This window comes from Buteo buteo, chromosome 2, assembly GCF_964188355.1.
Source record: "Buteo buteo chromosome 2, bButBut1.hap1.1, whole genome shotgun sequence".
Lineage (NCBI taxonomy): Eukaryota > Metazoa > Chordata > Aves > Accipitriformes > Accipitridae > Buteo > Buteo buteo.
Genome location: NC_134172.1, coordinates 49,390,979 through 49,406,032, shown reverse-complemented (window position 1 = coordinate 49,406,032; position 15,054 = coordinate 49,390,979). Strand labels below are relative to the sequence as shown.

The following is a 15,054-nucleotide window of genomic DNA, read 5'->3' as shown; positions in this document are numbered from 1 at the left end:
CATTTACCAGATGAAAGGGGAGCAAAAATATATATACTTTATCCTCCTAGCCTTACTCATGCTCGAGACAGCTGCAGATGCAGTGAGTGTCCAAGGTGGCATATACCAAGCAGAAGCCAATCCAAAGCAAAGGGATACTGACCAAAAAAAAAAGTGTCTTTTAGAAAAGCATTTTCAAAAGACTCATTAAATCACATTGAGGGGGAGGATTGGTACCGCAGCCAGCAATGCCTCTGCTAAGAGAACAGCTCTGCATGTAAGTCACTTTTAAGGACAGCTTCATAAACTTGTTCTTGGTTTTGTAACCTTTATCTGAAACATCGTAGGTCCCAGTTTGCTACCAGACAATTCCTATGCCAATCTACCTTCAGTTAAGACATAAAAAATGGAATTTAAGAGATTAACATTAATGGTGGTAACAGCTATAAGTTTTGCAAAGTATCAATAAAGAACAGGAGGGTGACAGGATCGAGCCCTGGTTTTACACTTGTCTCAGTTGTTACTGCACCACTACTACAAGCATGCTTTGCTAATTCTTGGTAAGATGGGTCCCTGAACTTGCATCTGAGCATATGCTGAATGGGTAAAGGTGAAGAGAAAGGATATAACATGGATGTAGTTTTATTATCCTCAGTCTTCCTGCACACAATTGTTTCACACAGCTCTCTGCCACAGCCTAATCCTGGCTACTAGTCCTAATCTTTCAACCTTTGTGAGTCCTTAGTACCACTAGTTCAATATATAAAACTGTAACAAAACATTAAAAAATAACTGAAATTTTCAGCCTTACCAAAACGCCTTTGCTCTAGCTGCCATGCCCTCCTTCCACCCTGCATCTCCCCCTTTCTTCTAATCTTGCCTTTTCCACACCCCCATGTTGGCAATTACTCCTTTCCCTTTGCATGTCACTCTGCCCCACATAGGTGCTTTGTACTAGCTACCTATTCCCCAGTTCTCCTTCAGTATGATAGTGTGCTTTTACTAAATCATACATTAGACTATAGTCATAGTCGCAATTGTAAATAATGCTGAAGAAAAGCTAAATAAGTTTCAGAAAATTATCTCCCCATCGGAGATAAAATTGGCGTAGTATAGGGATTAAAGTAACTTCAAGCTGCTGAAAGTAGCAATTATATCTGTTCAAATGATAATCCAATGTTGTTTCTCCATAGTAAACTGAAGCTGTTACTTTGCAGTAAAGGAACTGTATCAGACACTTGAAGTGAAAAAGCACTTGGCTTTGCAATGCTTCCATTTTTAACATTGTAGATAACTAATTGAGGCTGTGGAGAATTAAAAGCCAAGTATCACCTATTATATGTGTCTACTTTGTACAAAGACCAGTGTCTATATATATCCAAAAATCTAGATGTCAGTCACTGTTCTAGCAAAACTACTGGATAAGTTGATAGGTTTTGTCTGTTGGAAACAGTAGTGGCAAGATGTCTGGGAAATTTTTCATTCAGAATGAAAATTCATCTATGTTAGAACCTTTAATCCTATCATTCATATGAAAAAGAGAGAAAAAAAGTCCATATGTTTCAGTCTGACGTAAGCAGAAAAATTTGAGTGCTTAACTCAAAGTTACTTTTTCTTTAAAAATTCTTTTTTTAATCTTTAAAAATTACACAAATCCAACCCCCCCCCCCAAACATTTAAAATCAAAGGACACTTCTCTGGAATTTGACCTAGAATATATATACACAAGTGTGTGTGTATATACGTGTGTGTGTGTATGTATACATACATACATAAACTTTCTGCAATTTCTAGGAAGCCAAAAACCATTATATATCAAATATAAATATTCAGAAATAAGTATAATAAAATATTATCTATATTGTCAAATACTATTATGGAAACATAAGTGGAGGTGTGGAAGTATAAAGGTCACACTAAAGGAACCTAATCTGTGCAGCATATGTAGTTGTTTACATAATTAAAGGGTCTAATATTATACATACTTACATAGAAAACAAATTATGATTGTACAAATACTTCATTTGAATTATGTGGCTTAACAATACAAATAATGTTTTTCACATTTTGCATATGTAGCTCCATATTTTTTAAAGGAAAACTGAGATACTTTGCCAGTGGGATTTGCCAGCAGAAATTTCCAAGCAGTGAGGGAACCTGCCCCACAGGTTTTCTGTTTCTGTCTTTATCCCTAGCCAGGTCTAGTCCCCTCTCCATTGCTCCTCTCATCTCAGCTTGCCCACAGACAGGGCATGTCCTCTCTCTTCCCTACTGCCCCTCACAGTTCCCAACCTCTCTTGGACCCACTCTTCCCTCAGGGTCCTACTTCTCCTCTCTATCCCTCACCAATCTCTAGTCCTGGTTGACTACTTGTGCACTCATTGTTTCAATCTATACCTATATCTTCCCTGGCTCTTCTGTCTTCATCTGAATCACGCCTCTTCCTCCTCCATCTCCCCCAGACCATGGTCACTGAGTACATAGAAGAGTGAGTGTCCCTGGTGCCACCTCTGTCACTTCCCAAGATGGGCCAAGTTAGAAGCTAGCCTTTCAAGGGGGAACACAAATAATCTGATATCCCTAAAAGAAGGAAGAAGGTATGGGCTTAACATGGAGCAAGAAATATTCTTTTTGCTGCAAGGAAAGATTTCTAACAGTGCACACTAAGGCAGGGATAGTTAGCCTCAATGAATAGCATGAGGATACTGTGGAATTGGAGCTTTTCAGGAAGCACATGGACAAATACCTCAGATGTGACTCAGATAAGCTATTCCTGTCTATGGGCAGATGACTTTCTGAGGTTCCTTTCACATCTTTATATTCTGTGGACCTTTAGGGGATGTAGCTGTTTAGAGTTGCCAAGTAAACATGTGCCAACTACATTTCTCAAAGGCTTGGAACATAATTAAACGTGGGTAGATTGTCACAGGGTACCAAGAGAGACATCTCAGACACAATGCTCCTACTCCTTACCAAATTCAGAGTTTTGCTCTTAAATATGGGGCGTCTTTAAAATGGGCAAAACAATCCCATATTTCCCTATCCTCCTTGGGAACCGCTGAAGTATTTTAGCTGAAATCGTGTTCAAAAATATGCAGGAAGAGGTAGCCAACCAGGTGGAAATGCTAACAGCAGCAGCAAAGGTCTTAAGATAGGAAATACTGGGCTACTTCAATTATAGAAGGTTCTACAAGCCCTGCCAATATTTTTCCCTTGGGCTCTCTCAAAATGGGGAAGCAAAGAAAGAAATATCTCACAACCTTCACAGAATCTTCACAATCTTCACAGCCTCCTATGTGCCTGTTTAAAAGAGATTATGAAATAAAATGGAGTAGGAAGCTTCCCAAAATTTCAAAGAAAACTCTTGGGTCAATCCCAAAGTTGCTATTTTAATATTTTTTCCCATGTCTGACTAAATTTGAGAAGTTTCCCATTAGCATAACTGTCATTCTTTATTTTGCTTCTTCTCTCTGTTTGCTGTTTTTAATCACCCTTTGACCTGAAGAATTCATCTGACAATATAAAAAATAGAAAGCGGGAATTTAAGTGACATTAATTCCTCTGTATTTCATTTGTTTTCTTTTTTACTAATCAAGGTGTACTAAATGAATAATGGTCTGGAAACACAGATTCTTGTGAAATGTTGCAGCGAGCAACACTGCAGCCCATGGGGTAAAAAAAGAAAAGAAAAAAAAAGAGAGAAATAGATTAAGCCTTTTGTTTTAAGCATGCTCATTTTAAAACCGTAACGCGCTTGATTGATTAAGAAAGCAGCCTTTATTTTGTTTTGGTTATGTTGTCAGGTACTGACTACTATGGTTTAACTCCCCACCCTTTCATATTTTCATTACTGCCAGCAAAGGTAAGGATGGTGGCCGGTAAAACCGGATTTGGCCCTTTCACCTTCTCTGTTTTTCAATTCAGAATGGATGTTAATGAAAGCTTATTTGTAGCTAAATAAGGCTTAGTCCTTCCTCCCTTCCCCCAGTCCGATTTCTGCCCATCCCTTTTTCATTTCCATCTGAAAAAATGGAAATTCCACTCCATCTATTTGGGCCTGATTCCCATTTACACTATGGTGGTTTTTCTACCATTCTGAAAATATAGAAGAGCTTTGAAGTACACATAAATAAAATACTCTTACACCCACTTTACAGCTGGTTTGTACTACCAGATGGTATAAAGAGGTCTCAGTATAAAGTAGATTCAGGCTACTATCTCCAGGGGCTGAGCTTCTCAGAAAAGAAAAATAACCAAACACAAGCATTAAAAAGATGAAACAATAATAGCCATTTTTAATAAGATTTCTCTTTTCAGGTGCCAATTTCAGTCTTGGTTTCTCTAGAATTAAGGGAAATTACATGACACTTTTTACAGTTTGCCTTGCAGGACTGACTGGAAAAAAAAAAGAGACCAGTTTGGATACAGTGTAATTAATATCAGTCAGGATGGAGCACACTGGGCTCAATTTAGTGTCCTTCTCTTGCTTTCTGTGCCTTCTTGCTGGTTAGCTTGGAAGTCACATCACATAGCTCATAGTTAATCAAGCATTGTAGACTACACTGGTAAATTTGGTCATGTAAGGGCTTCTGAATGCAATGGAACAGGCTTAAAAGCTGCTGGTGATCTTGTTTACCCAACTATAACTCTGTTTAGCTCCACAGAGTTACTCATGATGAACCCTGGTAAACATCAGATCAAAACCAGACCCCAAGATCACATCCTAAACATACTAATTTTTAACATCTGTTTGAGGTTCAGTGTGCTTTTATTTTCTTATGGAAATATGAGGCTACTTTGCAGGTTTTTTTTAAGTTAGACGGTAACTGAAATTCACCTACATACCCTAATAAATGTCTGTTGTATCAGAAATGAATGACATCATGATACCAATGAGGTAAAAAAAAAATCTTAACACACTGGCCAGATTAGAAGCACAGATCCTTGTGCAGTTCTTAATTCAATAAAATGCTGTGGTATCTCATGGTCAGAAGGAAATACTCCTTCGGCAGCATGTGTTTCTACTGTGTCCTTCATGAAAGAGTCAAAGGGTACTTTGCAATCTAATCCAATGCTGGATATAACCTTTTAAATAAATAAACTGTGGTTTAAGGATTTAGAAAGCACTAGATCAAAGAATGTAATCTTTGAGATCTAATAACTACAGTGATGGGTCTAGCATGAGGACATGAGCAGAATAGAACAAAGATTTGCTGAATATCCACAGTGCCTCTTGGGTTAAAATTCATTACAGAGTCACTCTAAATCCTTAGTTAGGGGGCAACCCTCAATTTATCCTCTTGCTAAGAATCCAGCATAAACTTAAAAAATAAACAGAAACCAATATATTCAAGGAAAGAAACTTCAGTTTTCAGCCCTTTTTTTGTTGTTGTTGCTTAACTATTCAAAATCCAAGTCTTATTTTCCAAACACCTGCCAATGAGTCTATTGCTCACCCCTCCAAGATTTCAGATGCAGCCTCCAGGCTTTTGCCTATACCGCTTCACCCCCACCTGCCCCACAGACTCCTACTCTCCAGGATTAGCTGAGTGGAGTTGGAGAACTTGCTTATTTTTCTTCAGCTGTACATGTCCATATACTGTTGAGGCCAGGTGAGATCCAAGCCTTTAGCATCACGTAGTCATGAGCCTTCCTGATAAGTCTGCAGGGATACTTGTGGATGTGCTTAAATGGTTTCATGACCACCCTTCAAATAAGCAGCAGCACTAAACCAAACAAACAAAAAGATAACTGTGTTCAGAGCCATTGCAAACCCTCACATGCTGTTTCAGAGCACTCCAGTTTGTCTTCTGTCAGGCTTTGAAATTCTGAGCTTTGCTCACCAACTTGCACACAGGTTTTCTTGCCTACTTTGGTGAGAAGCTGGAACAGGTGGTGAATTCTGCATCCAGAGTTCTGGAAAAATCTTATCTTTCTTTATTTCCCACCATGGGCATTACTGCGCACAAACCATCACTTCTGCCTACTGTTCAACTAGCATCTTGTCAAATCTGGCTGCAAGATTAAGCTTCCCCAATTCTGAATTCAATATTGCAACCCTAAGGATATAAGAACCAAGCTGGAACATTCTGGTTTTGGGGGTTGTTTTTTTCCTCTTAATGGACAAAATTGTTTCAGCTCCGAGATCACAGTTTGCCCTGACTATAATGATAAATCATCATGAATGACACTAAGTGAAATGAGTTTGATGTTCTTTGCTTTATTCTTCCACATTAGAAGCCACTTTTACATTTGCCACAACTTTCAACCTTTCCTCCAACAGACTGGGAGCTTCTTGTTTGCAGATATTATTTCTGCTTTGTATAATCCATTTGAAGAATGTGAAGCACGTTTTGTACACATAAAGAGATGGGCACAGTGAAGGGAAGGTAAGACTTACAGCCAGGAATCCTGTGATAGCTTATTCCAGATTATTTTATTGCACTTTAAACAGAACAATTTTCATGGGAAACCCTTCAATTTTTCCTTCATCAACAACATCTCAGCAGAAAAAAAATATCAAATGAAAAATTTCCCCTTGTGTGCTTCAGGGTCTAATCCTGCCTTCAAAGAAGACTGAAAACATTCAGCCTCACTGGAACAGAGTCCTGCCTAACAAAGTCAGAGGGAAGCCCAGGACTCTGGAAGTATTTGGCACTTGGCAGCACCAACAGCTATAGCCATCGTGACTATCTCAGAACTGCCAGACTTAAACATTATCAGAGTTATTTGCATCTTTAGCCTTTTTTTTTATTTTTAAAGCTGGATTCAGTAACAATCAGGCACAGTTCTCTATCCTAATAAATTAAAAAATAGTAATAATCATAGCCTTTAGTGTGTTATACTATAAATAAATGGAAGCTGACACTAGTTTGCCATTGATGGGAGACAATGTGATTTTAAGTCATAAGCTTGAAATAAGGATATGAAATATTTTCGTCATTAATACTGTTGCTTCAGTCTTAGCCTATGCTGCAATTTTTTAAATCACCCCCCCCCCCAAAAGTTGACTTCCAGAAATGTGCTAAAGCCTCCAGCTTTAAAAAAAAAAAAAAAAAATCCAACTTTTTTATTGCGGTAAAACCCCTCTATGCTTCTCTGCACATGAAACATGAGCAAAGCTCAAGCAAAAGCCGAGTTAGAGCTTCACAAGTTGGCTCAGTAAGTGGAAAAACAGTTAGAGATGTAAACAGTTTAGTGGAAAGGACAACATTCTGATATGGAACTATCTCTTATAATATGTCTAACAGCAGCTGTTGTGTAATACTATTAACATGACTTTCCCTAACCTGCTCATAAAAACCTCATGCTCTGTTATTTTCTATTGCTTGAAACCCTTGTTTCCATAGCAGGGGGTGACTAAAAAACCACTTTTGTCTTTTACTGTTGCCTTTATAATATTTCCTTTTTGGAAGTGCCATTACACAGCTGGATTGTGTCTTCTAAACACATGTGAGTCTGAGATCCTTGAAAATGCTAGAAACTTGTAAAATAAAAATTACTTGATGGAATCAGTGACTAAAGTAGCATGAAGTTCCCTTCTAACATTTTTTTTCCTTTTGCTTAAGGACCTGTTTCTCTTTACAATGCCCTTCCCCATCTGTGGGTTCAGAGCCCCATCCTGGAAAGAGATACCTATGGGAATAGATCACATTTAGCAAGTAGTTTAGGTAACACTCACTGGAAGTATCACAGGATCAAAAATTACTCTCACAAGATTTTGCAGCACTGCTTATCAAATTATTGGATTTCTTTTACAGTAAGGTGGTACAAGAAAGCCAATCAAGACAAGACCCATCTGTTTTGACAAGAACAGCTATCAGTGTCCTACCCTGTAAATCTTCATTCACATGAGCAAAGGGCATAGGACAGCTGTGCAACTACCCCAGAGAGCAAGATCCGTCTCCGAGGCTCTCAGCTCCGAAACAGATCTCCTTAAGTATATGCACCAGTGTTAATGACATCAATTACTATTACTCATGTGAGTAAAAGGAAGACTGCATAAAAGTTTGTTGGACCTAGTTTTGCTATTACATAGTATGGCATATACAAATTGTACTACTTGTAGATAGAAAAAACAGGCTTATTAGAAACTACAAAATCTATTCTGAACAGCTTAAGAAAATGTAATTTATATCATTCACCATGTAAGGATGTCTTGGAATAAAGATTTCTGGGTTCCCTGTCCTGTCCCGTCCCCCCCTTTTTTTAACTTTCTCCCACTACCACTTTTAAAAATGGCTAGAAATTTAGAACAGTCTCTTGATCTTTAAAATTTTCTTTTGATCTAACAGTTAGATAAAGCTCTCCTATGGAACAGCCCTACCAGTCAACAGAGAATCAGCAGCAAATATCAACAACTAATCTTTCTCTTTTGAAGAAACAGTCCTACATATCACAGAGGTTTCAAAGCCAACGATAAAACAAAAACCCTGAAGCTATAGTCCATTTACCTGTAGCCCTGACATCCTCAAAAAATAAAAGTGTTCAAGAGCCTTGAGTTACTATCTTTAATCCTAATAGTCAGTTCTAATTATAAAAGAGTTTGCATAGCAATTATTTAGCTAGCATTTAAACCAGACTTTCTTATATTTATTAGCAATGACGGTTACTCAATAGGCAAGCTGGACCAGATCCTGCAAAGTGTTATTTACATGAGGAGTCCCATTGAGTTCAGTATTGTACTGTGCACCTGAAGATTTAGCAGCTGCAGACTTCTTACACGGCTTAAGTGGTTTGCTGATCAACTTTTAAGTACACGTTTAAGTCCTGTTAACTTTAATGAAGGATAAACACGCATATATTCAGAACTGACTGATCTGAGGTTCTTCCTGCCATTTTCACAATTTCAGAATAAGAAGCAGCTTTACAAGCAAATGCCAGAGAGATGTAAATCACAGGAAAAAAGAATATTTTGTCATGTCCTCATCTAATGTTGAAAATGCTGTATGCAATTTGTCTTCGATTATCCTTTTATTTTCTTCCATTTGAGTTGCAGTTCAGATCAGAGAAGAAAAATAAAAGTCTTGTTACAGCTGCAGAACAGTGTAAGATAAAGAGGCTCAGCACAGTCACTTCTATGTACTGTATATACAAAAGTGGCCTAGATTGGTATTTAGTTTATCGGTCTAGAATCTAGGAAACACAGCAGAGGTACTTGAACGTAAATGCATTGCCAAAAGATAAAAATCTACATCATTGGACGAGTGTCACTTGCCCAGCAATTTAAAGGTCATCTGACATACTTTATTTTCCGCTTACAATTAGAATAATAGTGAATATACACAGAGTATAAATCACAGCTTTTTAAAGATTTGACCTCTTAATTGGCCTAACACACAAACTAACACAAGACAGCCAAGTAGCACAGATCAGAAAAGAATAAAGAATTTCAGTAAGAAAAAATTACTAAAGATGTTTTTAGAGGGCTGATTTCAATTCAAACCCGATTTTGGTGTGAACACAAGAAAAATCTTTTTAAGCATAAATGAAAATGATAAAAATCCATCTTTTCTGCTGTAAAAACAAAAGTCAACAGAGAAATGCATTCTTTTGCTGGAATCCAGGCCTAGGACCAAAGAATTTACATATATTAAATTAACGAGATCCAAACTCCTCTACAACAAATATTTATACTGTAAAATATTACAGCCACATTCCTGCATCTCCTTACAATAATAATTCTTAAGGACACAGTATTCTAGAGAGCGTATAAAACAGTGGGTTTCTGCAGAGATGGAATGCTTCATTATGAGAATACCAACTTGTTCATAAATATTAAAAAATATGTTTTTGAAGTTTTTCAAACATGATTCTTATTGTTTACATTGTCTCTCTACTACTGAAAACAACAGTCAGTGTGTACCTGTCCATAAGTCTCTCTGTCTCACAGTCTCGAATTGCAGAAAACAACTGCTGGTGACTGTAAAGGACAACAATGTCTGTGCTGGACATACACTAAGCAGACAAGGGGACAAGTAGTCTGACCTTACTTATGCAAGTAGTCATGCTTATAGTGATGGGTCTAATTCTTGCTAGAGAGAACAGGATTTGTCCCAAACTATAGACAAAAGGGCACAAATCCTTGCTGTATTGTAAAAGTGAGTCTTAAATTTACATGTAAGATGGTTCTTTTCTGTTTGCATATGCTATAGACACTTCTGTATATTAGATTAGAGATGGAAATGGGTATTCCAAGAGAAAGAGACCTTCCCTACTACTACAAGAAGAATCACTTAAAGATTGCTCAAGACAAACTAAGATTATAGATCTGATGTTCATTTGGTAAAAATTAAACTCCTGGCTATGTATTGATCTGCATTACAAAACAACACTGACAACAGATCAAACTTCTGAAAAGTGACCCATGAGTTACAGAAATGAATGGCTTCTCTGAAACATTTATGCCCCTGATCTATTGTTGTTAATCACCGGGAAAAACAGAAAACAAAATTTAAAAAGCAACAAACTAAAACACAGAACAGGAAGACCCACCTTGGCTGCAGCAATGTATCAAATCTCATAAATTGGGCTTCAGAGCAGAACTCTCTATGGGAAAAGAGCGCATGTTTACCCTTGCATAAATAGCTTTTACTAGATGCTGAGATCACATGGAGGATACCATTGAAATATGGAAAATAAATACGGTTAATGTGTAGAAAGAGAACTCAAACATAGCAGTAATAACTGCAAACGCTTGCTTATTTGAAGAAGAATGTTACCTAATTTACTTCCTCTTGGTTTACAGAGATCTAATTTAAGCTGCCCCCCTCCCCTTCCTGTTTTACTATATTTGCAAGAACCAGTGAACACAGAAATGTGCAGCCAGCCCGGGCCCTCAGGCCGGTGGATCAAGATGGCAGGCTGGCCTGGGCTCCCCCGGGGATAGCAGAGCCAGAAGGGTGATTGGACACAGTGACCTGTCTGCATGAGATGAGACAAAAACAGGAGGGCTGTAATGCTGATGAACTAACCTGTCACTCACAAGCTTAGGTCTGGAAAAAAAAAAAAAGGGGAAAAAAAAGATGGGGAAAAGAAGAAAAAAAAAGAAGAGAAAGGTACAGTACAGATTTTAGAAAGCATACAAGGTAGAGAAAACACAGCATAACTGGAATAATTAGATGACGCATTTAATTACCTGTTCCTTTAGATGGGCTCAGGATATATAAGGAATATGGCATAAAAATCCAGCTAATAGTTTCTATAAGAGCAAAACACATTTGAAGAAATAACGGGTATTATGGTTCAGCGTGCAAGGAAGGATGCTACAGACTATTGCTGACAGGGATCGGGGTTTCATTCCAAACACTCCAGTTATGAATCAAAATCACAATGAGCAATGAGCTTCTAGATCTTGACACGCTAGGCAAGGAGGTTGTTCTTCAGAGTACTTGGCTGTTTTATTGCTTGCTTGGGGGAGGAAAAATCCGGAGGGAAGGTATACAAGCAATCTGCACCTTGGAGCCAGTACACCCAGGTGCTAGGTGATGGTCAGGATTGTAGCACTCTGCCTACCATTGCCATCACCAGTGGGAGCCACTGTGGACACTGGTGCTTGGAGACAGATGAAATCAAACATATATTAAAAAAAAAAAGTGGAAAATGCATTTAATGATGAACAAGTACTTGATGTTAAAAATGCCTTTAAATCAGTATGCTCCTGCTACTACTTTCATGTCATACACAGACTAGTGTTTGAACTACAAATAACTGCTACTGTTTCTGATCTCCATTGGAGCAGAGATATACATGTATAGTTTGGATTTTTAATTAGGCAAGTTCACACTCCATTAGCAGCAAACAAGACTGAATTTAAAGCTACATCTGCAGGATTAGTCAAAACAAAATTTAGTTCTCACAGCTGGAGAAAGATACAATTCTGAAATGAAAAGGTCAAATGATAAACATTTATTTAAGTTTTTGCCTTTGGAGGTGTGAAAGTTCACAAAGACTCTTAAGAACTTTTTCTAAAACAATAGTGTCTGGAAGTGAATGTCTCTTCTAAAAATATACACATACCAAATATGCAAATCTTTGTTATTTATCAATACTAAATATGGATTTACATTGTGGAAAGTTTTTATGGCATAGGGTTTGCCTTTTGATAGTTATCTTCTCTTGTCAGCTGAGTATTAGAGTTGATAGAGAAAGTCTATTTCTATTTTCAGCAATGTGTGGTAATTATACTGATTTCTCTGTGCTTCCCAAGTTTTAACTAACTCTTTTATTATATAACTAGAAAATGCATCATTTTTATCAGAAAAAAATATTTTTAAACTTTTTGTTCTATCTCCAGATGTAGCTAATAACAACCAAGTGCTGGACAATTAATAAAACAAAAACATACTTGAAAAATTTGTGGATTTATGAAGACATTTGAATGTGCACACTTACACATGATATGTAAATATGCACATTTACAGATCTAAAAAAAAATGTTTGCAACACCCAACACATTAAGTTGCACAATAATAATATCCATAGATTCTGACATAAAAAAACCAAAGAAGTTAGTCACCTAAAATACCTAAATGTATTTTTCTTTGAAGTCCATGCCCTTGTTATTGATTTTTAGGAAATGAAATACACCAACACACGGTATAAACATTTTTCCAGACATTCACTGAACTTTTTTTTAATTGATGAAATATGGAATGTTACACAGAAAAAACCATGCTCCTACCCTTTCCAGCCTCAAAACCACTTTCCGAGAGCTAGCAAGCTTTAAACATAAAATAGCTAACTTACACTTTCTTACATGCCAAAGCAAAAGTTACATTAAAGAGATATTACAAGCTGTGGAATTTATCAAGGTTTCAGGGTACATTTTCTGTCAAGTGTACTTGCTTAAAACCTTGCCATTGTATCTGCCTTAGAATCATTAAATATATTTCTTTAAGACTGAACAAGTTTACACAAAAAGGTAATTAACCCGCTCTAGAATACATATTTTCACACAATGTAATACTGGCAAACATGCCCCACTTTTTAGATATAAGCCAGCCTAATAGAAAGCTGTTAATGTTTGGGGGATTTTTAATAAAAAATGTATCTTCTATTTTTAAAATATTTAAAGCAATAAAAGTCTGTGGTAAACATGGTATTACATATTTGACATTTTCCGCCCAGAAATGCATTACTGTGTACGATGGTATTAATAAACCATGTGCTTTGAGGGACTTCCGTGCTTTGCCATAATTTAGTTGAAAACAGCATGTAGGATGCGTATTTTTCCACCATTGTATCAACATATAGGAAACACAAATACTATGTCATCACCTCAGCAGCATGCGTTCACTACACTGGAAACATATGCAAAAACCCACAAACTTTTGAGAGTTCAAAAAATACCCTTTGCCAGAGACTGATTTACAAGTCAGTGGCTAATGAGAAAGTGTTGAACACTTAAAATTTTGTTAGAAAAAGAAAAACAGACACCCTCACCGACTCCGGCTGCATTCATAGGAAAACAGCCTTCCCTGTACATCAGGACAAAATAATTTAATTTCTTTCCCCACTTTAGGTTATTATTTGAAGCAAATGAAAAGACAATGATTCTTCTCTCTTCTGACTAAAGCTCAAAACAGCACGGTTAAAACACACACACAAAAACTACAGACTTAACAGAAATCACAAAACAGAAAGAGAAGGACTCACTGACCCATTTGGAAGACAAAGACGACAAAACGGAAAAGCTCTAAAAATCAGCTTGTGAGGCCTTAGAGAGATATTCTTCTGGCATTTCATCACAGCAGCCCCAGACCAGTTCACTTCCCTGGATACAGGGAGGGAGAACTAAATAGAGCTGTTTATTAAAGCTGTTGTGCTGGATTGCATTAGGAAGCACGAGCAGACCACCTGGACCTTTCAGATTGTGGCAGTGTTTAATTTGCAGGCTGCCCCTCTGCAGCAGCAAAGACTACTACATTTACCAAGCTCAATCACACATTATCTGGGTTAGGAGTAAAAGAAGAAAAAAGAAAAAAAAAATCCACAGCCTGTAGTACAGGAATACAGTCAATATAGAAATAATGAACAGCATTAGAAATAGAAAGCAACTCCCCAGCAAACATAACACTTTCACTCCTCAGTTCTTCTACTTCAGCACATTTAAACAAAATACAATGGCAAATTAATATATAGATTGATGTGGCAAAGCTCCGACTAAATTATAAACCGGGTTTATTAGAAGAAAACCATGGTATTTTAGGTTTAACTAGTGATTCCCTGGCCAGATTATTGTGGTTCTTTTGCCTTTCTCACTTTCAGTGCTACACTCGCTGGTAGCTGAAGATACAGATAGAAAGATGGTACTGTAAATATGAATTATGTGAATCATATGGTTAGACCCTTGTGGAAAAAAAAAAAAAATAAAAGGGGAGTTGAGAAATGGCTGACTCCATACCTGACCAATTACAGCTTGCATGGTCCCTGTGTCCTGCTGAGCTGAAAGATCGCAATCCATCATATGTAGTCTTTGAAAAGGAGAATGGGGGTTTCTGGCATGCATCTGTCAATCAACTTCTGCACTCACAACCATCACCAAAAGCAAGGGAAAAAAAGTCAAGCTGCTCCACCAAATAGGATGAAACAGTCATGTGACCTTCAGCACACTCACACACATACATACTTCCATAGAACGTATGAATTTTCTGCAGATATGAAATGACATTGACAAATACCCAATACCAAGTAAATAAAGTGAGACAAACAGCTACTCACCAAAGACAAAACACTTGCTGTAATCTTCAGCCTAAAGATTTAATAAACCTAAAAGGTATTTTAAACTGAGGCTTTTCTTTTGAGCCTAAACTTTTCAGATAAGGTGATATAATTTTATATACGCAGGCAGTGGTCAGAACTTTAACCCCTCGCGTCCTCTCACAGCCTCTATTTTTTATCCCCCCTTTGTACTTCTACTTTATGCCTGTTTGAGTTCCTGATTATTTTTTTTCTTTAAGTTTCTTTTGTGTCAAAGTGAAGAGGCTTGCATTGCCTTCATTGGATGTGCACAAATTATGAGAACTTGATAGAAGAAAATTGTTAACAGTAAAAAAAGGAGCAGGGACTGAGAAA

The 15,054-nt window shown here is 37.3% G+C and overlaps 1 protein-coding gene across 1 annotated transcript in view; it reads right to left on the bottom strand.

Moving 5' to 3' along the window:
- POU6F2 (POU class 6 homeobox 2) overlaps positions 1 to 14,853 on the bottom strand; it is a 316,522-nt gene extending 301,669 nt beyond the window's left edge. Inside the window, exon 1 of the mRNA XM_075022510.1 lies at positions 14,384 to 14,853. Coding sequence (XP_074878611.1) covers positions 14,384 to 14,488 — 105 coding nt within the window. The 5' untranslated portion in view covers positions 14,489 to 14,853. The remainder of the gene's footprint in view (positions 1 to 14,383) is intronic.
- Between the last annotated feature and the right edge of the window lie 201 nt (positions 14,854 to 15,054).